General features: G+C 39.8%; 1 protein-coding gene across 5 annotated transcripts; it reads left to right on the top strand.

The window, feature by feature from the left end:
- The first annotated feature begins 505 nt into the window (after positions 1-505).
- Positions 506-7,881, top strand: LOC148042081 (uncharacterized). Of its 5 annotated transcripts, none has more exons than XR_015691936.1 (9): positions 506-756; positions 958-1,036; positions 1,117-1,196; positions 1,276-1,342; positions 1,731-1,781; positions 1,863-2,159; positions 2,255-2,459; positions 2,614-2,768; positions 2,997-7,881. XR_015691936.1 is itself a non-coding variant. In XM_087685314.1 (8 exons), exons 1-7 carry the CDS (start codon positions 681-683, stop codon positions 2,457-2,459), a joined length of 855 nt encoding a protein of 284 aa, XP_087541440.1. In that variant the 5' UTR covers positions 506-680; the 3' UTR covers positions 2,614-7,881. The 5 variants fall into 5 exon arrangements, 1 of the variants encoding a protein (XP_087541440.1); XR_015691939.1 differs by having other exon boundaries at positions 2,614-3,243; positions 4,454-7,881; XR_015691938.1 differs by having other exon boundaries at positions 2,614-3,243; positions 3,691-7,881.
- Positions 7,882-27,062: the final 19,181 nt, after the last annotated feature.

Below are 27,062 nucleotides of genomic sequence, written 5' to 3'. Positions count from 1 at the left end.
GGCTAGGCATCCATCCCACAACATGTGCTTGAGAGATTCACTTTCCCCACAAACACATTTACCATTTGAGATCCTTTTATCCATCGATTTCTTTGGAGAGTGTAGTGTGGCTACCGCCACACTCCACGCAAAGGTTCTATCCCTAAAGGGGAGCTTCAAAGACTAGATGCACATGAAAATGCGCTTGAGATTCTCTTGAGAAATATCAATACCCCAGGCCCTCTTGATCTTCTCCACATCAAGGTTTTCGCCATTGGTCATTAGGCCAAGAATTTTGGAAATTCAGAGCAGCACCAATGCTTTGTTTGCAACTCAAGGTTGCAGAGCACTATGACCCAAAGGATAGGATTACTGATGAGTAATACTAGGAGGCTTGCTAACACGAGCCATGACCACTTCTCATGCAAGCCTAAAAAGCTTTAGGATAAATTTTTTCTAAGGTCCCTAAGGAAGTTGTTTCACGCGTGTTTTGACGGTTGTTAACATAACCATTGTAACATCAATAGATGGTGTGGATTTACCAGAAGGATAAAAGTGTCTGGATCTAACGGCAGGGAGTGCGTGGAGAAGTTAGGGTTCCCTCGCCTTCTGCTTCTCCAGTCAGTCTCATACCCGCCATAGCTGGAAAGCTCCACAAGCGTGCCCGCTCGCGTTCCCGATCGTGGGTTGGCTGGTCTACCATGTCGCACTTCGGACGCTCAGGACCTCCAGACATCAGGGACACCTACTCCCTCCTCGTTCTTAACATCACCTTCCGTAAGTATTCTTGTTCTGTCTGCGATTCGAGTCTTTGTAAATACGGGCTGGCTTTTGTGTGTCATCGTCTCTGCTTGCCAGATATGTTCTAAGTGTCTGCTTCTTGTCATCGGGTGCATATTTTGTGACTCCGCACTGTACGTGCTGTTTGCTCGACAACAGGAATAATTAGGTCTTCTGTTTGGTCATGGTGTATGTCAGGCACGAGTGCAGATGATCTTTTTCCCTTATTTGACCGCTACGGGAAGGTGGTGGATATCTTTATCCCCCGAGACAGGAGGTCAGTTCCTTTCATCCTCTATGGCGCGGTTGTCTACCTGGATCTTTCCGCTTACCTGCCCTTCTTGTTCCCGTTATTAGGACCGGTGAATCGCGTGGATTTGCGTTTGTCCGTTACAAGCATGCGGATGAAGCTCAGAAAGCCATCGATCGTCTGGATGGTAATTTGGTTTCCGAACCACCTTATTAATGTTAATGCTCCGGTGTTTTGTGATCTCAATGCCCTGTTTTTGGTTACAGGAAGAGTTGTTGATGGAAGGGAGATAATGGTACAGTTCGCTAAATATGGTCCGAATGCAGAGTCTATGTAAGTCCTTTAAATTGAGTATCTTCGTCATGGCTAGTTGATGACAAAGGATATTGAACCCATTGTTTTCTTAGGAACTCTATAGTTCAGCTTTGTCTGAAATAAGTACGTTGAGAGTGACAAAAATCTATAGCAAGTCATTCAGTCAATACTGTCCTGTAGTTGTGTAGGCCAAGAGAACAAGTGTTAGCTGAAGCACCTGCACTGCAGTTGTGTTCCTCCTTCAACTTGATTATTTTCTTTGCATTCTTGGGGTTTATATAGACTTGATTTAAGTTCCCTTAATCATTGATGGCAAATTCTTACAGTTATGTTTATTGTAGAACTTTACTGGTTTATTTGCGTGGATCTTGATTTGCTCATCTAGTTTACTTTGTTATGAATGCAGACAGCGTGGTAGAATAACTTACTCAGCCAGTCGAAGCCCCAGGCGTTCGAGGTAAACTTGCAAGTATTGTGTAAGCTTGGCCTGTTTGTAAAGCTAAGATGTGGAAGTGTGTCTGAGGCTGGATGTATGCAGGCACAGAGATGACTACTATCGTGACTATCGCGATCGTGATTATCGGAAGCGTAGCCGCAGTCGCAGCCGTAGCCGGGACAAGTATGAGCGTGATCGATATCGTGATCAGGACAGGGATTCCTACCGCAGACGCAGCAGGAGCCGCAGCCGCAGTCTGACTCGAAGTCCTAGTCGTAGTAGGAGCCGAAGCCCTGCTCGAAGTCCAAGCCGGAGCCGTAGTAGAAGCCCTAGCAGGGGTGCTGATGATCGTCCCAAGCGCCGATCCTATGACAGAAAGGAATCACCATATGCTGACAGGTACACATTTTGGTCGATTTTAGTGAAAGAAAGTCAGTGACACTTATTCATTTGGTCCTTTGCAGTTAATCTTTACATTAATTTTCAATTTTCAGGGGTAGTCGATCTCCTAAAGACCGTAGCTTGTCGCCTGCACGCAGCCCTTCTCCAGGTAAGGATCAGAGCCTCTCTCCTGTGCGCAAGACTGCTTCACGAGGGGGCAGGAGAAGCCCTTCTCCCCCTTTAAGTCGGAGTCGGAGCCGATCACCTGAAGCTGCCCGGCCAATCTCACGCAGCCCGTCTCGGAACTCGGATATGTAGGTGAGATTCGAATGGCTCATACTAGTGATGAAGTAGTTTTACCTGTAGCTATGTGATCTGCCTTTGGATTTAGTGCCTCAAGCATTTCACATATACATTAAAGTTCACTTTCCTGTCTTGCGCATTCAGTATTCTACCCTTATCTTTCTCACAGGTTTGAAGAAAGATGCAAGTCAGTATTATCAGACAACTGCTGAGGAGCTGAATGCTGTAGTTGTAGTTGCTGATTATGGACCTGTGTAGTGCTGGGTTCGCTAGTTGGCAACTGTTCCTCCTGGGATAAGCAGATAACTGATTTTATTGAGGATGGTTAGTTTATTACTTGAGCATCTTTTTTTTCTGTAAGTTGACGCTTACAGTGTTGTGGAAGATTGGACTATGAGATACTCACATCGACTAGGTCTGTTGTTTGTGCTTGTCTCTGCTACTTGTTGCTAAGCTACCCATGTTTTATGGGATTTTCAATAACCTTTGCTTTAGTTGCCACGGTTGACATTGGTTTCTGACTTACTTGCATATGCACTGGGCTGTGGATAGTGTTGAGTGGGGCCGTGGATGCACTGCTGGTAGCTGTGGTGGCCACTTGATGGTGAAGTTGTGCAAGGGACGTGTTTTTTACCTGCTGATGGTGATGTGGCTGATCGTGATTTTTTTTAATCTACTGGTCGTGATATGGCTGACATTGAGAAAGAGTTGGAGCTGTGCTGGTTTCCTTTGGTGGGATGGTGTTCATCAGTGCCTTGATACGATTGCAGCAGTGCTCGTGCATAGTCATTTTATGTTGGTATGCAGCTTTCCGCATAGGATACTACTGTTTTACTTAATGGTTGTGCTCTTACTGAGATTTTACTTTGCATATTGGTGGAAACATTCATTGTGGTTTTATCCCTCTGCACTTACTTTTTAGGTTACTGCATTTCTGCACCTATTGCCAGCGATTTTCATTGCAGAGTGCACAAGCCACCTTGTCTTTGCCCCATATATAATTACGTATCTGCCATGGTAGACATGTTCTTATATGCGGACAGCTCCTGGTTTCTGGGCTCGAGGAGGTTGGCATCAAGGTTGTCTCAGAGCATGATGTGAGCAAGTTTAGGAGCTGACGCTAGGTAGAGATGCCATATTATTGTGTTGCAGGCATTTGTAATCTATGGGGGTCACATTTTTGTGGTCATGAATTCTTGTTTATGATAACATCATAATAACTGTAACATTGTAGATGAAATGACAGATTGCTGCTAAGTAGCTGAACAAAAGGCTTTATTTCATACCGTGTCTCTCAGCCCAATATCTGCACTGCTCTTGGTGGTAGCAGTTTGCTGTGATGGTTTTTGTAAGTGCGTGAGCTTTTGGGAGTCTATTCACAACCTGTCCTTGAGTAAAGAGGGCAGTTTTGAAGAATGTTCGAATCAACCCTGGTGTTAAGCACGGTGGATCTGAGAGCAGTTCCTGGAAAGACCTTAGTTGCCTTACAAGTTTCTAGCCATGCAAAATTTTGATTGCACTTCTCAGTTGTCTGATTCATAATGGAGTTGGAAGCTTCTTATGTTCTGCTTTTTTTGTGAGATCTTCCATGTTTGCTTTTGGTTATTAGCTACTTTATGGTATTGCATGTGGTTTACAGAATGGCTCGCAAGTCTCCTTTGATGGTGATATTTTTTTTTCTTTGGATTGGCATTTAGCTTTTTTTGGACTATGTAGATCACATTGTGAAAGCATGAAAACATCCAGCTAGCTTTTTCTGACTGAACAAAAGCTGAATTTGTGTTATGATATAGCTACAGAAGTGAGTGGGTTTGATTGTCTGTGGTAGTAGTAGGTGATTGACTGTCAGTGGGTGAATCTGATTGCTTTGCTGAGGCAGTACTTAGAAACATGGCAACTTTATGTCTGGTCAGACTTACTCCACTACTGCTGGATCTCTCTTACCAAGATTGTAACCTGAAAAGTCCACCTTTTCTTAATATGTTTGATCAGAGATTATATTTCTGCAGCTGTCTAGATATCTTGCCTGTGCTGTGGCAAGAACAATTCGAGTGCAGTGCCTGATCAGCTGAATGCCTGGTCTGTATAATTTTCATTTTAAAGAACTTATGCATAGGAGTATTGTCTTGTTGAAACATGTTAAGCAATATTCAAGGTGGGACTATATTGAAGAGTTGAATCCCATGCTTCTTAACTGTCAGGTGTCGATTTCTTACTAGCATGCAGAGGTACAGATCCTTTGCCCTTGGATTTAGTCTTTAATTAAAGATAATGACATAATTGGAGCACCAAACTTTGACTGCACTTCTCAGTGGGATGTAATGTTTTGGGATGTTCGACCTTGTCCTAATGTGAGTATGTATCAACAACTATGGAGTAATTCTGTCAAAAGTGCTTTGACCTGTGCACTCTGACCAAACCTAGTTGTTTGAGGCTGTTCACTTCCAAGGGCTTACTTGACACGTAATGCAATCTTGACTTTAAAATTAGCTTGGGATGTTTGAATGGATGTACCTTGCGTGAAAGTGTAAATTTAGTTTGTTTTTGAATCAAAATCACACAGGTTAGATAAATTTGAAACTACCTTTTGCGTGCATTAATAGGGAGAATGAATTGGCAGCTGAAGCCTGAATTGTTGGGGTGGTCGGAAACTTGAGTTAATGTAAGTGCTGTACGTCCAAGTTTACACCTAATAGGTCTACATGTTACTGCCTCCAAGGCATCCAATGTTATTTCCTCTCGAAGCTTCACTATGTGCATAGGTGAAAAAAGTTACCAATTGTCAATTGCATTCATAGGCCATTCCTATATACGTCCAGCATAGTTGGGATATCCAAAATTGTCTAAAATTTTCTGTGTGAATTATATTTAGTGTGCTCCTTGCAAGTAGAAACATTGGTCAAAGTAACACTTGCTGCATGACATAACTTTGAGAACTGAAAATTCCCCAATTGAACTTGTACATCCTCCTGGCAAAGATGTGGAAAAATGAAGAGTTAAAGCCATGTCAGCATATTTCATTTTCAGCATTGGTGTTGGAGATGTTATTTTCATTTCCCATGGAAAGACTTTGTCACCCATTGCCTTTATAGTAATGGTGAAATTGAAACTAGTTGTGCCAGTAAGTACTTATGCTACAACTAAGCCTCTCAAGAGTCCAAATGTTTTGGAGAAACCTTCTGTGAGGCCATTGTAGCATTATTTTCTATCTTATTCATTCCACTTGTTTGGTGCTTCCTCTGTTTTATCATGGATCATTGTCTTAAGTCTCATGTTGCAATTCTGAGGTTTAGATCTACTGGGTGACTACATTAATCCAAGTCAGATATTGAAGGGAAGATGGATATTTGATAAAGATGCTTTAAATGTTTCTGAACGTTTCAACAACCAATGTCAACCATCACAGCTTAAACATATGATGAGGCTTTGCAATAATGGAAGAGCTTCTTCAAATTAAGGAATGATTATGGGTCTGGCCTAAAGTTAGATCATCCTCTAGTGGATCTTATGAGCTGCATGTTGGAGCCATGAGTCATTTTTCATATCTTCTCTGAGATCTCATTGAAGTCCCCTTGTCCTCAATAGCAATTGCTTAATTGATCTTTTTTTAAGTCTTTTTTGCCCAAAACTTTTAAATGCACTTGGGTAGTCATGCCAAGTCTCCATCTAGCTGTTGATTCAATAAATCCGCCTTTACAATTGCCTAGTTACAGTAAATTCATCTTTGCAGTTGTCTAGAAAAACCCTAAGCTTTGGTGGAAGTGGGCTACTCATCTTAGCCTTGGTAAAATCTCTTTTAGGTACTCAATTTTGCAGCATGCAATTCAAGTTGGGTACCATGTCTCTTTGCAGAAATTGACAAATACTTCATCCCCTATATCAAAGCCAATAAATAATTCCCATCTTTTGCAGTTTATAGTTTTATGCTTCATGCCATAAAGGGTAGGTCCAAAGCCATTGTGACAAATATGACATGCTTGAATAGATGCAAGTAATGATGTGATGAGAGTTAATTTGATTATGGTTGGAACTAGTTAGATGTAGGGTAGCTTATGAATGGAGGAGCGGAAGTGTAGTTTGGTAAATATGACACTGTATCTCTTATATCTATGCTAAGCTTTGTTGAATGCCTTATATTATAAGAGCTAAGAAGGGAGTATCACCACCTAGTGTGGAGCCTTCAAGATCTTTTGATGATATATTGTGCTAGCCTAACAAATACTTCCTCTAGACCTTTGAAACTAGCACATCCTTGTGAGTGTACTTTGATCTTTGGGTTGATAGTTGCCCCCATCATATTGTCAGCCAGTATTTGAGCTCATGGTGGGAGTACATAATAATACTTTCGAAAAGGGGTTCACTTTCTCTCCAATTTTGTTCTATCCATCGCAATAGATGTGACCTCATTCATTATATGCAATAGCACCATGTTAACGAGTGTCCTTGTGTAGGACACTCGTTAACATGGTATCAAAAGGGCTGCTAAACTCCACACTACTTTACTTTTTGAACTTTAGTAAAGCTGAGTTGAGGTTACAATTTCTTCCAAAGAATCAAAGAGGCCAAGTTTAAGGTTACTTGGCACTTGAAACTTGAAAGGGACATATTTTGTTCTGTTAAAAGAGATTTTGGTTCATGTTGCTCATGTACCACATCTTTGATACACTAGTCTAGCTTTTAACTTTTCTTTTAAAGTACTAATACCTCAATCTCCAAAGGCTATTTGCAAATAATACAGAAAAAGAAAAAGTACTTTACATTGATTTGATCATATGCTTTTCCAACCACATTTAAGAGTTTTTCAAACTTTTTGGTGATAATGTTGAGGGAAGTTATTCCCCATGTTTCTTTTTGCTAATGGGATCATTTGCTTTGGAATGTCCTAAACAAGATTTGGAGTTATTGAAGAAATAAGTGTGATTGTGTAAAACTTGCCAATTATGCTAAGTTGGCAGCAATTAAATCATGCACAAGCATGAAACATGTGTGAGGTGTGAAAATACAACTTTGCTTCATAGTTGAGAAAACTTGCCTAATGTATGCGCTTGCCTTCTATTAGCCTTATGTGAAGTTTTGGTCCCAAATTCATCCTTTTGAGATGGAGAAATTGAAATCTTGGCCAAAAGTTATATTGAGTTGGCTAAGTACATTTTGCATCTAGCTCTCTATGACTTGTAGTGATTGATGTAAACAATTCAAGATCACTTTTATTTGTAGATGATATTGCAAATGATTCATGACGACCCTAGGGTACCATCCAGACATCATATATATAAGTCAGAAGGTAAGCAAAACATGTATTGAAAGTGGATAGCGATGGAGTTAGAATTTTAGACTTGTAGATAGTCATTATCCTCTTACCAAGGATTGGTATTTCATATTGTTGATAGTTGAAAGGACATTAAAGTTGCTAAGTTATGAACATGTATTTACTTGTCAAAGGTCCATCTAGTTTTTGTAAGGTATAAATTATGATCCCCAATGTATGAGTTTCACATATTTCTAAGCTCAATAAATAATTTTGCATGAAAAGTGTAAATTGAGAAACATATGGTCTTTGGAAATACATGATCAACGTAGATTTTGTTTTACCTAATGAATAGTTCGTGGCCTTAGTTTGCTTCTAAATTTGGGCATACATTTTGGTGTTTGAAATATACATTGTGCAAATTTTGTTTTTAGTATGAGTTTGCGCCTATGCCACATCTCAATATACAAATTGATGGTCATGAGTTTGATTTGTGAGGGGTAGTTTCAAATTTATTGTATGTGATTGTTTGTTGTGACCAGAGGAAAATTACCAAAACAAATGGTTCATTAGACATGTCTCAAAGCTAGATATATGCAAATTGCCTTTCATGGTTATGGTTATACTTGAGGCCATGTTGGTGTTTTTACACTTGGATGGAAATATATTAGTCCTATCATCTTTGTAATTATGATGTTAATAGTGGACATGCGTATAAGACAACAAAGATGAGGTAGGTAGAAACTATAAACATGATTGACAATGATAACCTATAAAACATATGGATTACCCATATCTACATGTAGCATCTTGTAGCAATTATGATTCTCAATCAAGTGCTTACTTGAAATACCACGATGCTTGGAGGGGAAGCATCATTCTAAAGGGACTCACCCTATGTTGTAATTTGGGTTTAAGTGTACACATGTCGTTTTGTGGCTCAAATTAGCAACCTATGAAGTCATGGGTAAACTATATGTTATGGTTTGCCTTTATGACATGAGTCTATCGTGTCTACCATTTTCACCAAGTGAGCAAACAAAGCTCTCATCAAAGGAAATCTACAATAGGAATTTTCCTTACGTAGCTTGCTTAATCCAATCCTTTTTTGAAACCAAGTTGCGCTTTATTTATGGAGCTTGCTCTAATTTGGTCAAGCCCTAAATATCTTATCTGGTTACTACATGTTTGTTTACTACCAATTGTACATATTTCAATAGCTTGTATTAGACAAAATCTTGATTAAAACCAACCTATATTTTACATTTGAAATTGGGGATGTACATATTATGCTCCATGATTCATAGCTTGCTTTGTGGTGATTTAGATACCACATTAAAGTGAGTTGTATGTAATGAGATTCATGAAAGTTTGTTTAAGCCTCAATGTTGTGTTAAATATGGAAGATGGTTTCTCAAACATGTTACTATGGTTGATGTAATTGGTGAGCTTGGCCTTATCTACTATTCACGAATATTTGAAGATGGTTTAAAATAAGTCTAATCCAAAATGAACACTTATGACTACTTTGCATTGGATGTTAGAAGCTAGGATGCTATAGCTTTACAACATGTGTGTTGAATATGGGGCAATATATGTTTATCATAAAGCTTAGACTAAAGCAAACCATGAAAGGGAAAATGTGTGAGAGAGAGAGAGAGAGAGAGAGAGAGAGAGAGAGAGAGAGAGAGAGAGAGAGAGCATTTATGAGGTGTTTGGGACCTCTTCATAAGCCCTAAATGCTTGGTTAATTTTAATGTTCAAAGAGTGAAATTTGGTGGCTGCTTGTATTTGAGGTCCTTAAGGAAAATCATATTATGTTGGAGTTATTTTTCAGCTTAATAAACATTTTAAGATAATTTTGAGAGAGAATCCTAAGAAGTGGCATCTTGTTTGAGACTTGAAGGCTTTGAAATATATGTATGACATTTTCAATTTAATAGATGAAGAGTTTCCTCATTTGAACTACAAAATAACAAAAAAATCAAGTAAGGCATGGTCCAAATGTGTTGTAGTTAAATATTGTAAACATGGTGCACCAATCTTTTGGGATGAGAAGAAATCTAGAAGAAATGGTGATGTCCCATGCAAACCATGCCATAGGCAAGGCAAAGAAAATTCTCACATGTCCAAAGGATGAAGAGGCATCCAAATAAGTTTGTCAACCTTCAAAGGAGGATGAGAGAAATATTTTGATTCAACAAGCATAAATACATGGTGAAGGGGAACATATTGCATATAACTCTTGGATCTCAATAGTTATAGTTAAGGTAGGACTTGTATTACAAAGGTCAATATGTAGGTTGCATTGGATAATCCTACTTATCATGTAAAGAGTGGATTTATGTGGGGATAGAATGATGATTAAGGAAGATGTACATCAGGGATCAAGTAGCATTACACATTAAATGATGTGTCATTAATAAATCACAAACATTCACATTTGTCTTCATTTATAAATAAAGGAAGGAAGCCTTATAATTTGGTCTTTTGTGTTCTTAATTAGGAAAAACATAATCTCGCTTCTGGGCCCTTAGTTCCCCCCTTCCTTAAAATGAGGCAAAGTGGAGAAGAGAATAGTAAAATGATCCTCTTCTCTCCTCACTTTTTAAATCTCATTTTATCTTTTTGAAGTTATCTACAAAGGATTTGTTGAAATTCCTTTCTCATTCAATAGCCCCCTTCAATCAAATTTTATAATCAGATAGAGATTAGTTATAGGAGTGTAGTGCTACATTTGAAAATGGATTACTCCACATTTTCATTAACATGTGTGTGTCTATCTATGCCTCTCCAATCTACCTCTACATGTTCAACTACCCTATATCCATTAGCAACTTTGTGCATCTATTTGTGCCTCTCTAGTCTACATCCATTAACTTAATTCCCATTGTGTCTTTCTAGGCCTCTCCAATTTATCTCCATGAAATTAAATCCCCTTTTTTCATTGAATCTTTGTATGCCTATCTAGATTTGATAAAAGTTAATATACATTCAACTAAATTATGTATTTGATTCATATATCTCCAACTTAATCTCACAATCAATCCATAAAATGAATACATGCAAAAAGGAGCTACACATTGAGATAGAGCTTGATTGTGCTTCTTTATTCAATATGACACAACATATCAATATTAGTACTCAAGTTCTACAAAGCTACATGCAAATGGGATTGAAGTATGTGGACTCGTGGATTGATGGGGGAATTTATTAATTGATCACCTAACCTATAAGCCTCTTGTTTTCTCTCAAATCACAGACTTGGTGAAATGTGTGTGTGAGATTGCTCAAAAATATTCAAGGATGTCAAGGAGGGATTTAGTTGTGTTGAAGAGAAGCATTATTATGCATTTTCCTAGACATTCAAAGTTAATAGAGGTTAAAAGACTACTCAATATAATTGTTCTGAAGCTACTAGGAAACATTGAAGGTGGGGATAAAGAATAGACAAGAGGTTAGTTTTACAGAGCTAAATAATTATTACCCAGATCTATTCAAGGTTCAAGCGGCAATGGTGATATATCACAACGTGATTGTAGAAAAATATAGTGAAAAATTGTAGTTTTTCATAAAATTGGATAAAAGTGAGGCCCTCAATGGAGTAAAGCTTAAAAGAGTTGGTATTACTTTAATAAAGAGAGCCTTACAACCCAACAAAAACAACCCAAGGAACTTTAGTGTTTAATAAGAGTGCCATATTTGTTTGGTAGTTTGTTGCGTTTGAAGCCCCTAAGGAAACATTTGAGGTGTTATAGCTCTTTTTCACATGCATAAGCATTCCAAACATCATTGATTGCTAAGAACAATGATAAGATGCTCTTAGTTGAAGGGTATGAGAATACCTACTTAAATAGCAACTTATAGGAGACTTGAAAACTTTGAAATGCAAGTGTGGAATCTTTGATAGTGCAAATGTAAGATTTCCATATCTATATTGCTTGAGAAAGAGAGCAGAAGGAGAGGACACAAAGAAGAAATGGCAAAGTAATAAGTGCTACAATGACACATGATAAATAAGATTTCACATGAAAGCCTATCTTCAATATTCCATTGAATTATATTCATAATTTTTTGTTCTATACTCTTATTAGGATTATGGAGAAAATTGAGTATAAATATATTTTCTTTGCTTATAGAATGCAATTGGAGAAAGAAGCCATTGCAATGTGTAAGAGTGTCAAGTAAATGTTATCAGAGATCTAGCTACACAAGCATAAAGACGATTGAAAAGGATGATTAGAGATTTAAAAAAAAAGGTAACCTGCCAAAGGTACCTTCCTTTGAAAGATCCAAGGCTAGGAAGTTTTTTAAAGAATTGATGAGAGGAGGATAATGCCGTAGTTCTTAGGCTAGAAAACTATGATGGGTGGAAAAGATTGTAATGGGGCTCCAAGTGGAAGTTGCTTTGCAGCTACCTTAGGCCTAGCCATCTCTCTTATACATCAAGAGATTTGAAAAGTCACTGAAATATAGGGAAAGTGAAACCCCAATATATAGTGCTTAGAATTTAAACCTTATTCAAACACACACATAGAGCAAGAGATTTGAAAACTTAATGAAAGATAGAGAATGAAACCCTAATATATAGTGCTTAAACTTTTAACACTTATTCAAACACACACACACACACACACACACACACACACACACACACACACACTCTCTCTCTCTCTCTCTCTCTCTCTCTCTCTCTCTCTCTCTCTCTCTCTCTCTCTCAATAATTACATTCACATTGAACGTATTATTTATCTTACTATCTTAGCTTTTTAAAAATCCATTTACATCGAATGCATTCACACTAAACACATTCTTCATCTTAATATCTTAGCTCCTTTGGAATCCATTTACTACCTCCTCAAAGCCTTGTTTCTAGCCACTTAGCATATATCTCTTTAGCACTTAATGCATCATAACAAAGTTAAACGAAGAATGTTACCTTGAGTGTAATTCTTCATCTTACTATCTTAGCTCTTTTTCAACCCATTTGTTGCTTTCTCCAAGACTTATTTCTACTCATTTAGAGTGGATCTCTTTAACACTTGATGCATCATAATACACTCTTTTAGTGATACAACATGATTCAATTATGTTTGTAACCAATTCATTAGCACTCTCATTTACTTTCTTTTGAGAGAGTGAAGCTTCATCTGCCACTATGATCTTTTACCACCAAGATAGTAATTGGATCATTGGATTGGCGCCATTTATATCTTTTTGGTATACATCATGTTCTATTGTGAATTTTTAGTTCCTTATGTGGACCAAACTTCGATGCTTTGCTTTTATGTAAAGTATGACCCATGCATCTTGAGGATATGCTACAAAGGCACACATAACATATGAATAAAAATATCCAAAATAAGTTATGCAACTCTTGAGTTAATGTGCACCATGTAATGTGTGATAAAACTTTTACCCCATGCTTGCACCATGTATTTGTAGAAACTATATACAACATCTAGAAACTCTTTCTTATCTTCATCATCAAATACCATCTTTCGAAGTAAGCGAGTCAACTTATTGAGACTAATCGGAACCTTGGCTTTTAAAAATCTTGTTTTCTCTCCATTACTTCAATCAAGACCACAAGAAATACAGGTGAAGGCCAAGTATAATGCCCTGAGAGAAATTAGGAAGTACTAATGCTCTTTTGATCTCATCATTCCAAAGGCTAGCTTGACGAGACTTGCTCAAAATATTGTATAAGACCTCTATTGAATAGAAAGTGGAAGGTGGTTTTTGCCACATGATCATGATAGACTTGATTGCTTCACAAAAGAATGTCTTCACACTTTTGCATGGGATTGTTGAGGATTTTTTTGATAGACTTAATGTGTGATACTGAGTGTTTTGCAATATGTGCAAAGTGCATTACTATAATTCCCAAGGACTATCAACTTATATGGAATCTTTAGGTAGTGAAGGATGCATTCGTTCCAATGGAATGATTATTGGTTGTAATGTTACCTTTTTGGACAAGTGTCTTCTATGTTTATAGGAAATGTGACTTTGTGCAATAGAAAATCGTTGTACCAGCTTAAAAATCTAATGAAGGTTTTTCTTTTGAACTTCACTCTTAACCTCGATGTGAGTCTTTTTGATATCTTTTTTATTTCTTAATTACAATATTTGCTATGATTGTCGATCTCAACATGCAAAACATGTGGAAAGTTACCATATCTTGTTATATGTTTTACTCTTGATACCTTTGTAGAGTCTACATGTTGTGTGAATATCTAAGGATTAGCAATTGCAATGTTAATTCCTTGATGATTGATCCATCGATAATTTTGAATAGGATAATTTCGTAGAAACCTAACCCTATTAAAATGCAATGAAACTTAACATGTGCACCCATTAAGTGGCCAAGAGCACATCACGTTTTTTTGAGCAAAAAAATGCCAAGAAGGCCTTGGTCTAAACTCTAACATCTAAGGTTTATGTTCTTGATTGTTACTTTATCATGCATTCTTAACTATTTATGATGTTGTGGATTGGTTTTACTAGTCCATTTTCAGTTTCTATTATTGATTAATGGTAATTTAATAATCCTTTATAATAATTAGGGATATTGCTACTAGCCAATTCACATTTTTGATGTTGGATGTGCAATCTAGTTTGAGCAATTTGACTCTAAACAAGCTAGAAAGTTAATAAGAATCTGTTGGGCCATTCATTTTCTTAGCTATGTGCAATGTCTTTGATACAATAGTCCACTTAACTAAAAATTAGTTGTCAAATATATTCTTTTTCTCCCCTACTATGTAGTTTTCTCCTATTATTGTGATAAGCTTAGCCATAACCATAATTTGGATATGCTAGTTATAATCTAGTTTGACTAATTACTCTAGGTGTTTCTATAAGCTTATTTTGTATAATCATGTATTGTGGCATCTAACCTTAATATGCTAAGCCTTTAGTTCGTGGGCAAAGGCTTTGACTTAAGTATATCTTGTGTACTACTTACATTAATAGTCTTATTGCAACTCTTAAATCACTTCATAAAGTTTGGAAATGTATCATTTTGTAATATATAAATTCTAATGCATGTAGTAAATATGTTCTATGAAAAAATATTTTAACATCAACTTATGGATACCTAGTGGCCACTTAAGTTATGTTTTTTATGGTCATGATCTTTGATGTCAGGAGGCATATTCCACGGTGGATTCCATGAGTTTTCTATTCCACGGTGGATTTCGTAAAACTATATTTATTTGTCGGGGGTCATACACAAGGTGGATTCCTTGTGCAAAAAGTTGACGGGGACGCTCGTCCTTTTCAGGCGTCATGTTAGTTTAATGTGCACGTGGGTGACTCCACAACGGGTGATTTCGTAAAATAAATATTTAAGTTAATGGATGTTTATGAGTTTAGAGTGCACTTGTATTAAATTAAGGTTAGGACAACAAAGTTTCAACCTATTTATTTATTTTGTAGGTGAAGACTGCTAGGTATTCACCATTGTTTGTTTATTTTATTTATAAACAATTGTGAATGCTTCAGTCGATGTGTAGAGCAGACAATGGTGGCTTTGGGTAGCACTGGGCGTTAGCGTAAGTCCAAAGTAAATTTCATTATTAAAATTATTACTCTATTTGTAAGTTATAAGTTTAAGCTTCTTTAGTAATAATTAGATAATTGTCCTTAGTACTATTAATTAATTTATTTTTTAATATAGATTATTTTAAAATATGAGATTTAAGATATACTTTTATTGAAATAAGCTTTCTTTATGGAATACTTGTTATTTTCTTAATGTGGTTAAGTTTAGAAGGCTTTTCTAGCTTTCTTTATAAAAGCAAGAGGATCGTGCGCAAAACAGAACAGGGTGAAAACTTAGTTTTTTTATTTCTTCCTCTTCCGGAATCGAAATTTAGAGCTTCAAGAGTCTTTTTGGGGGTTTTGGCACGCTCCGGATGTAATGGTGATGCCAAAACGTCAAGATTCAGAGCACATAATTTTCTACAGCAACTACAATTTGCAATGTGTTCTGCTTCGCAGCAATCTTCATACTTCACATTCAAGTAAGCCTATGTAGCTGGGAATATATATTATAATTTCTAATTAAAAGAAGATGATCCTTATCATTCTTCTAAAACTTGCTACTGGGCATTCTCTTACCTTAGGCTTGTATTAGCTTAATACACGTTTTTTAAAAGAAGTATTATTTCTCCCCTAAAAGTAAAAAGCATTTGTTGTTTGCTCTTCTTCTACGTAATGAAGGGTTTCATGGAAATGAAACACTATTCTTGTGTCACTCTTGCCTATCAATTGCATATTCATGCATTTAGCCCCTTTACCATCATATGTTCCATCTTACTAAGTACTTGGTGCCAAGGTGAAAACTCTATGATAGCCTCATGGATGCAAGAATGGCATACTTGCTTTGTGTGGATGACCAAGATAGAAATTGGACGTTAGCATTGACACTTGCAATGCATGCAAGATTATCTAGTTTTTACTAATAATCTTCCCATTCAATTTTGTAGGTAATAGATGGAGTCCTTTCCACGCAATGAAGGCTATTAAGGGTTCTTTCTTGTTGCATGTACCATTAAGGCCATTTGTATTTAATTGATTATTCTTAAGTTTTGGTTGGATGAATTGGCACTAGTTCAAATGAATTCCATTATTTGTTTGATTGAGTAGTGACTATGTCCTTTATGTTTTGTTGTATCTCACACACACACACACACACACACACACACACACACACACACACACACACACACACACACACACACACACACACACACACACACACACACACACACACACACACACACACACACACACACACACACACACACACACACACACACACACACACACACACACACACACACACACACACACACACACACACACACACACACACACACACACACACACACACACACACACACACACACACACACACACACACACACACACACACACACACACACGGAAGTCCATGTTATTTTCATCGAGTCGGCACAACATAGCCCCAATTTTATTTATAAAGTGTCAATTCATTGATCCATTCCTAGATAACCAAAAACATATATAAATAGTCTTGCTATTGTGGCGTAATTAAGCACAAAGCATCGGTAGTACTCAATATGCCCTAGGAAACAATGAATGCCTTTTTGATTGGTGGGAATTTTAACCCAAAATTGGCATTTCAATGGGTTCAATGAAAGTTGATAGTACCGAAAAATTTCAACAACCAAGCAAAGATTTTCAAGGTGCTTCTCCCAAGTAGAGTGGACACAAAGGTCATCCATGAATACCTTGAGCCATCATCTCAACATATTCTTGAAGATGGTGCACATAGAACATTGGAAGGTGGTTGTTGACACTGGTCATGAAAATGTTAGTGAACATTTCCCATTTAGTGGCAAAGGTAGCCTTTAGCCTATCATCAAAGTGAACTTACACTTGATTATAACCCTTTCAAGAAGCTATAAACTTCCTTGCTTGCCACTCGCATAATGTAATTAGTATATGGTAATAGATAATAGTCTTACTTAGTCGTAGTGTTGAGCTTCCTCTAGTTAATGTATACTCGTATATTTTCATTTTTCTTCAGTACCATGAAAATAGGTAATACCTAGTACGTACTCTCAATGTTGTAAATGAATATTACCTACTCTTTGTGTAGCCCCTTTATCTACTTCTTCAACTTCACTCTCCCTCTTTTCCACCTAACTCATAGAGAGAGAGAGAGAGAGAGAGAGAGAGAGAGAGAGAGAGAGAGAGAGAGAGAGAGAGAGAGAGAGAGAGAGAGAGAGAGAGAGAGAGAGAGAGAGAGAGAGAGAGAGAGAGAGAGAGAGAGAGAGAGAGAGAGAGAGAGAGAGAGAGAGAGAGAGAGAGAGAGAGAGAGAGAGAGAGAGAGAGAGAGAGAGAGAGAGAGAGAGAGAGAGAGAGAGATTGTTTTTCCTAAACAAATGCCAACATTAGACAAATGTTAGCATTAGCCAAAGTATCTTAAATCAACCTCACCATTGATGTGACTACTAGACAACCACAATCCTAGGATAAAGAGAGCTACTTACACCCATAAGAAACATCAGTACATCTACTATTGTGGAGCATCACCTATTAGCAAGCATTTGTAGCAAATTTAGTGGTTTCAAATGCAACAAAGTTGCCCACAACAAATCCTCTAGTAAGTGTGTGAGGTGCCAAGGGCAGCCCGACAACAAATCCATCGACAAGTGTATGAATATGCCAAGAGTAGCAATTGATCACATGGCTATACAACACAGTCCTACAATCTAGTGCTCCTCAGTTCAAATCATAGCTGTTCACTAGTGAGCTCCACCAAGCTTGGTTGCAAGCTTCATGATCAATGGGGCTACCTTACCATCATTTGCTTCAGTTTGATAGTAATAAAAGTCAGCATTCTCATTATTGCAACACAATTATTGACATTATATAAGCTCTTTAAGCTTATATTTTTTAAAGGTTTTAAGACCTTAATAACCCTTACCCCATTCACACTAAGGCCTAATCCATCGTTTGGCCTCTGTTCACACATGACAATCGGACGTTATTAGTATCTCATGTGCTCTTGACCTTATCCATTCAAGATAAGATTTGAGACGTTTTATATGAAGGTTTAAAAGGGTTTTCAAGCCTTACTCATTTGATATAGAGATAAAATCTCAATAGCTAATTTTCATATTCCAAATCGAGGAACCAAAAAAAAAGACCAAGGTCCACCAACAAGCCCTTACTATGGGAGAAACTTTTGTGCTTGAGCTATTAAGGATTTCTCTTAAAATGACTACATGTGTTTATATCATGTGGAAAATGTCATGTTTGCATGTTGCAAGTAAGGGAGGGCTATCAGACACTCTTATTTTGGACCACTCCATGAGGAGCAACGATGTACAAGATGCTTGTGCATCAATAGGATCTTCAACTAAATTGTCCAACTACGAAGAAGTTCTTCATTGATAAACTACTCTCACTGCATCAACATACTTTCATTTTTCTATGCTTGAGTTTTCTCTTATATTCAGAATTACATTTTGTGCTTTTTCCATTGAGCATAATCAACTATGCTTGGCCTCTCACTTGGAGAATTTGAAGAATATCATGGTAATGTCTAGGTTTGTTTATTTATCACATTTTGCGCTTTTGCCGAGCATAATCAACTATGCTTGCCCTCTCACTTGGAGAATTTGAAAACTATCATTGTAATGGCTAGGTTTGTTTGTTTGTTTGTTCTTGGTATCTCCTCAATATCTCTTATAATCTTAGATTTCATATGTAAGTTCTAGATGTTTTTTCCCCTTACAATCTTGGACCTTTAGATGTTTTGTAGTAATCTTGGTCATCATAAGTACCAAATTTCTTTAGACTTGTTAGGTAAGTTCTAAATGTCTTGTCTTTTGTCATTTAGGAGTGAGTATCACCTAGCCAATCTAACATGCCTATCTTTTTATTTATCCTATGTTATCCATATTTTGCATATTATTCAAGTGAGGGAGGGTGCTAAAATATGACTCTCTAACAGGCTCATGTGAATGCTTCTCTATTTGTGGAAAGAGGGGAGATGCATTTGGACTTGTTTGAGGGAAGTAGTTGGAACCATGTGACTATTACATCATTGATGCTATAATCAAGCAACTTGCCTAAGCCTGTATAAGAGGTTCATTCTCATTATAACCTACAACTCTTTTGATCCCTCATCATGAGATAGATGCATGTTACAAGGTTAACTTAGCAATGAGATGTGTGTACCTAGGTGTAGGGTATCACCACAAGATACAGGCCTTATACCGACGTTCAAAGTGACAAAAATGTTCATAAACAAATTTGCCCCCGTCATCACAAAAAATGTCAATATTAGCGATGCCATAGAAAAGTCGCTATCAGCATCGTATATGCGACACTGATAGCATCGCAAATAACAACGCTTTGCGACACACATTGCAACACTAATAGCGACGTGTGCAGTAAATTTGCGACATAGCGACTGTAACATGAATTTTTTTCTTTGGTGGTGGCAGGGCATGTTAACCGGTAGACAAACAAGGTGGAAAATCTGGAAAAGCTAAAGCAGAAGACAAAGGCCAAGGCAAAGTGAAACAAAAGACAAAGGCGCACAAGGAAAAGTGTAAGTCAATACTTTTGTAAAAGAGCGCAAGCGCATCATGATTTAATTTAAGGAGCGCCGGGCTCTCACCCGTGCAATTTGTAAAGGTAGATGGGTGGTAGGAAGGAAGCTAGGAAGATAGGAGGACAATGGGAAAAAGGGCCTAGGCCACGGCCGGCCATGTAAAAAAGGGGATAAGGGGTGACCGCCCAAAAGGGATTTAGGGTTTTGTATATAAAGTTGAAAAGTGAATGAGAAGCTCATTCTTGTGTGTGGCCAAAAGTGGGTCTCCTCTTCTTCTTCTTCTTCTTCTTCTTCTTCTTCTAGCTTGCTTGCTTGCTTGAGCTTGTGCTTGAGAGAGGGAGTGTGAGAGTGTGAGGGAGTGAGTGTGTAAGGGCGAGGGACCGGGGAGGAGAAGCTCTCCATCTTCCCCTCTCTTCTTCTCTTCTCTTCTCTTCTCTTGTCTTGCTCGTGGCTATGGAGCTTGGAGCGTGGAGCCTGAGGATGGAGCATGCTTGAAGCTTGCACTTGGATCATGGAGCTACCGGAGTGCGCAGGAGAGGAGGTAACTCGATTGGCATGGAGGTAAGCTCACTACACCCGTAGATATGAATGGCGTGTTGGCTATGTGAGAGGTAGCCATTAGTGCTCGGCTTGGAACGCTTGAAACAATAAGCGGTCTGTGGGTCTTGGTGGTTGAGCAAAAGCTCCCACATTTTGGTTCTATTGCGGGGACCAATGGATTCAAGCCTTGAGCACTTGCGTGCTTCGAATCGAGCATTAAAGTAGGGTTTTTCCCGAACTGGTGCTTGAGATAGATAGGTAGGAAGCGAGGGAGTTTGAAGAGGTATTCAATCTCCTTAGCAAGTAGGCTTTTGTTGTTTTGGACTTGGGAAAGTATGATGAGTAGTGTAGGCATTTTCCTTATAGTTTTTTCTTGCATTTAGAAAGGATAGGAGAAAAATGTTGGAGCAAACAGTAGGGTTTTCTGTTGCTGTATAACAGGCTGAAACAGGGAAAAGAAGGGCAAGAAATGAAATTTTGGGTTAAATGTTAGTAAGGGAAGCAAGATTAAGGTGAGTGCAGGCCTGGATAAGGTGATAAGGGGCCAAGAGTGGCAAGAAAGGCCACATTGTGCATTGCAGGATTTTAGGAGAGCAGGAGAGAGGAAGAAAGCTTCGTTGAGTGGATCCGCTTCGATTTGGCCATCCAGGAGTTATTTGCCCAGCCTAGGTAATTCCACACCTTCCACTGTATGAGTAGGTTGGATCTGGAGTTGCTCGACCAGTAGGAAGGCCTCCATCTCTCGGCACGATAAATTTTTTGAAGTCCGACAAAAATCGCACCATGCTCGGCTTGTCCGAGTGACGACGATTCTAGGCTGAGTCCCAAAATCAGCCCTTGGCCCACTACCACTCAGACCACTCGACTCGGACGCATCGAAATTTGGCCCTCGGCCCAATCCCACTTGGACAAGTTGACATTCGGCTGGACCGAATTCACCATTCGGCCCTCGGCCCACTCGGCTCTCAGAGGACAACCACACTTGGATTGGCCAAATTTGACATTTGGACCACTTACATTCAGCCCTTGGCCCTTGAATGGCCCGAATCGGGCATTCGGACTTGTTGGGCCGAATTTGGACTTGTCCAAATTTAAACCTGAAGACCCTGAAACTGACCGAGAGACCATATAGAGCTGAAACCATATCATAGATCGATCACTGGGCTAAAATCTACAGCAAGTAGTTCAAATTTGGTTATGAACGGTCCTCCAAATCGAGCATGGCATTTACCGTAACAGCCCTGCGGGCCGGGGGCGGAAAGCAACAACATCAAGCTACAACAACAAGAATGACTAGATATGACAGTTATGACGATAGATGCTCCTTGAGTAGCACTGCATTGACGATCCAAGACACCAATGGAGAATCCACATTTGGTTGTGCAGTTGGGGACTCAAGGGCATTTGTCAAAAGACTTAAATTTACAAGCCAAGACTCGGAAGACGAAGACATAGTACCATTTGATTATCTTAGGGTCAAACTCACTGTGAAAAGAGAGCACACCATCGATGCTCTGATTGATGAAGGAGCAGATTTCAATATCTTGACCTATGAAGCATGGACTCTACTAGGCCAACCAAAGCTCACACCGACTAATGCAACTCTTAGCCCTTACGGGGGACATCCACAAGCACTCATAGGGAAGTGCAAAATCCTTGTGACAATTGAAACTGAAAGCTTGCCTATCCTATTTCATGTTCCTCCAAATAGTGCTAATTACAGTAAGGAAACCCTCCTAGGAAGACCCTTCAAAAGGGCGACCAAATGTGAGGCCGACTATGTAGCACAGAGGATACACTTGACACTACCAGGAGTGAGGATAGTCACAACCTTTAGCAAGGGTGACCTCATCGAACCTCGAGGGAAAGGCAAGGAGGGTGCTGACATAATAGTCAAGCCTACTAACGAGAGCAAGGACTTGTTGGAAGAATTGATACAAGCACAAGTCGAACAACGAGAACCAGTGAGTGAGGCCACGCCTGAAACAAGAAGGTTAGGAGACAATGCCAAGGACGGGCTTTGGACTTACAAATATCGTAGAAGACCCCAAAAGAAGCCCAAGCCTTATAGACGAAGGCATTGATGGAGGGTCAGCACAACGCCGCGATGGATATCCAAAGCGTTGCTACGTGCTCAAGGATATTACATAGGTAACCGATGGATTTGGGTGCCAAAACCCCCTGCTAAACCTCCTTTGCCAACTGAAGGCCATATCTATCAAGAGCAAAGAAGCGTAGGAGGAGATTTAAACGAAAAACCAAGTCTCAAGCCAACAACAGTGGAGTGACCGAGCCCCTCACAGTCAAAATCAAGAAACCAAACGGGACCAATCGAAGGGTAGATCCTCAATCTAGCATGCTTGACAAGCAGATATCAGATGTAATAATTGAGGATACACAAAAGGCACTAGTGCCCAAGGAGCCTTTGATTCCCCAAGAGGATAGTAGGCATCACAGGCACAACATTGCTCATGGCAATGTTAAATGCTCAATAAAGCAAATGGTAAAATCATTTAACAGCCATGAGAAAATCTTCCAGCCAGTGTCTAAGAGTCCCAAGTCTCCTACACCCTCTTTTCCTAAACGGACACAGGAAGCACAAGAGTCGTCAAGTGCAGCTACTCAATCCCAATCTCTACCTACATCTGAGCTTCCAAATGTCCAAGAGGTAGGACATGACACCACCCTTAGCTCTCAATCTAAGGATATGCTTGTGCAATCCACCATGGCTACCTCAACTGATGCTCGATCTACATAAGTGAATGCTCTAAGGGCAATAAGAGACATGACCACTTCCAATCGACCTACGAACTTGACACCACAATCCACCAATAGTAGCAAGTCCATTGAACTAGCTGCTACTACTTCCAATCAGGGATCACAACAATCACAGCCCTTGGCCGTGACAATGCCCCTTGCGGAACATGTCCTTAGTAGTTTACCTGTGGAGGAGGTGTCGCAACCAACTTCCTTGACAACTCCAGCACTTCTAAAGCACCTAAAGCCTAGGCTGGAGGAATTAAACAAAACGGAATTGGTTGAAGAGCTAGCCTCTCCAAAAAGGGAGGCAGTTGTACCCTCACAACCTAGCAAGGCTATTCAGTAGGCCACGGCTATGTCCCATGAGGACACACTAGAGAAAGAGAATGCCGAGGCCCAACCAAGCACATCAACGGTTGACCTAGTCCAGGGTCCTGAGTCGTTGAGAGACTTCACTGCCAAGAAAAAGAGGAGGAAACAACAAAAACAACAGCATTTACGAGTCGTTGTGGACCCCAAGAACATTGAGACCAAGAGTGCTGGAGAGCTGAGGAATAAAGCACCAAGTCCATCCACCAATGAACCCATTGATGTCTCTCCTAATAGCGGTGAAACCTCAGACACATCTGTGTGTTCTAAAAAATCAAAGCAGCAGTTACCATCAACCGTTGCTTGCAACACTCAATCCACCGACAAAAGAACTCACATTGACCAATCAAGAGTGGATACAACACTGTCACAACAAGATGACAAATTTATACGAGTCACATCTAAGGAGAACCATGATGCAATAACAAAGCCTTAGGGAAAACATAGAAACCTCGAGAGCATAAGCAACCCTAGTGTTGACCAATCTTGCTCATCTAGGCCTGAGCCCCTAGCTATGCTAAAGCCTAGGCAAACTTCTAGAACCTTGCATGAGATAGCAACCGAGCAAGCCCTCGTTGAACATAGAAGTGTCGCAGAATGCTTAACTGAGTTGGATGCTAAATTCAAAGTATTCGCACGTGTCTACGTCATGGCAGACATGGGCGCATTCCCTGAGGAGGAGCTTGAAGAATACTTGCCATTTCCCCTATCCTGGGAAGAGCACGAACATCTTGACAAGTGCTATGACAAGCTCCTGCATGAACGCATGCGACTCACCTCTGACGAGGAAGCCGACGAACTATGCTTAACTGTAACATTCAATGATGTGCTCGGCCAACCAAATCTCTTAGGGATAGAGCAACTAAAGTGACAATCGGAGGGTCAAAGTTAATTTGAGAAACGTTGGTTTGAAAACCGTGTTGCAATGGCCAAACTAGGGGCCCAAATCATGATAGTCTTAGAAGAGCGATTGGCCAAATGGTGGTCTCGAAGAGACCCAACCTATGTGGCACCAACTTCCTTTCGAGTGCTGACTGCCATTCGGGGTACAGGCTTAGCTGAAACTAGCTAAGATAACTCTCTGTCTGATAAGGTTCTCACTGAGGAGGAGTTACATGTTGCCAGTAGACTCGGACAAGGTTCCATGCTACTCGATATTGCAAAATATCTATCGTTATTGGGTAAGCTGCCACGAGTACTAGATGCGTGTGCCACACTCCAATACAATCCGGAGTTCTATAATTGGCTTTTATCCTCATGAAGTGACATGGATTCGTAAAAATGTATATAAATAAACAATGAATTTTGTGACCCTGTATAGACAATATCAATATACACAAGCAATGATAGTCAAGCGCAGGGAGAAGAGTTGGGTTTGACATGCTAAGCTCCTCAGGTCCTCCTCTCACCACACATTTAGAAGTTGTGTGACCATTCCTGCCTCCAGATGGAGGGCATGCAACACTCATTATCGCCATAGAAAGCCCTGACCAACATCTCTGATGGTGTAGACAAGGTACCGTCCCTTTCTATACACCTTTCCCCCTTTCCGGTCTATCCTTCCGAGGATGAGCCCTGCCCCACTCCATGACAACCAGTCCACGCAACTAGCATAAGCCAAGATATGCTAATGGCTGGAGGCAAAACGAATATCATCATGGGGGCCATCCCTCTACAACAAACACTACATGCCTCACCTCTCCCCTCCTCATCATATGCGCTTGATAACCCACTGTATAATCCCTGCCATATGAATAGTTTTATCCTGCCTCAAGGCCTAATCCTTGGTTCGCATTTTGCAGGTCCCCCTACGGTAGCAATCATGGACCACATAGTGCAGCTGGCATGCAAGGAAGCTCTCCGTCGTCGGAAAGATCATAAGGCATTAGCGTCCCCACCAGAACGCTACGTGCCTACTCTAAAGAGGTATGCACCGAAAAGAGGCCCCAAACTACACCACCCATGACGCAAGCCAAAAACCCCCCAAGCCAAGAGGACGAGGACTCAAGGGAGCACATGGGGTGTGGCAACACCAGCCGTGCAGGCTCCCACTAGACGCTCAGGCACTAGGTGCTCGAAAGAGGAGAGGGCAGCTCGAGACAAGTAGGAATTTGATGCATTGTTTAAAAACATTCTGGAAACAGTTGCGGCTAGGGACTACACCATCCGGGTCTCGGCTGACATCTTCCCCACCCAGCCTCACAGGAGCCCCTCACCGGCAGAGCCTCAGTCGCTCGACCACCCAGACTCGCCCCGCCTCATGCAAATAGAGTAGCCCCTATGGTATATAAGCAACTTAACGAAGGCCATCTTGCCATAACTTTTTGTCTTTAAATGGTTAAAGGGCCAGGCTCCCCACCTGTATACACTTTCCTTACCTATTGCTAATATATGCCACGTCTTTAACAAGCATTGAAATATGCATCACAATCAGCATCATAGGATTTTGATAAAGTAATATCTTAACATGATTGCATCTGTTCATTGTACTTGATGCATACGACTTACATATACTCTCATGAAGTGACAAGTGGATGCAGGACGATGTAGGTCTTCGTGCAAACGTGTTCAATGCCCAAGTCACTACAAGACCACCAACCTCACAAAGAACTGCGACAAAGCCACGCTGTCAAAAGCAAAAATCACCCTTGCGAGTGCCCACGTCGCATGGTGCAAAGCATGCTCTTAACCACTTCCTCTTTCTGGGTTACACTCTACGCCGGGCACTCACGGAAGCTGTTACCCCAATTGTACCAACATCGCACATTCCAAAGAGGGTTGCAATATCTCAAGTGTATCTCCCCATCTCAACGATTGCTTCTCTAACAATGAGGCTAGGGCACAATCATCACTATAATATCCATTTCTTGAGCCTTCGAAGCTTGACATTTCTCAACCCATTGAAAGGCTAATAGCCTCAACATATTGCAATGGTTGTACTTAGGCAAGTCCAAAAAAGAAAGAAAGAAAGAAAAAAGAACAAGAAAAGAAAACATAAAAGAAAATGGAAAAGGAAAAAAGAAAAGAAAAGAACGAAAAGATACGAAGCACCCACGATCACAGCACAACACCTAGGGGTCCTCAAATTAGGTACGTCCAGTGACCTTGGTCGATTGGCTCCGTCCCTAGTCCCCTAGCCCTTTAGCATCACCTACAATTGTTCAGGGCACATCAACAAGGGCAGGACATACCTAGGGAGCTTGTCTCGCCTATGGTTATACCTGTCACCCTGACCCATTCGCACGATTCCCTCTTGCACTCTACCTTAATACCATTGCAATCAATTGTGATAAGCACTGCATGAATGGCCATGAAAAGTACACCATCCTTCATCAAGCAAGTCCAATAGCTCCCAGCTACCGAAAGTGCGGTGTCCTTGTATTCAATTATGCTACGTTGTGCAGTCACAATGCAAAGGATGTCTCATACACCTTCACGTGTACTTCTCAACATGGACAACTTTGCTTCATCCACACATTGTTACCAAGAAACCAACCCGCGGTCTTCTAACTATGTAATATCTAAGTATGCACGAGCACTGACATAATATCTGCACCGAAATGTATACACAGTTTGGGTC

The sequence above is a fragment of the Lygodium microphyllum genome, chromosome 1 (genome assembly GCF_053477565.2).
Source record: "Lygodium microphyllum isolate KBCC chromosome 1, Lygodium_microphyllum_v1.1.10, whole genome shotgun sequence".
Lineage (NCBI taxonomy): Eukaryota > Viridiplantae > Streptophyta > Polypodiopsida > Schizaeales > Lygodiaceae > Lygodium > Lygodium microphyllum.
Note: the sequence above shows the minus strand (reverse complement) of the source record. Positions and strands in the feature narration are given on the sequence as shown.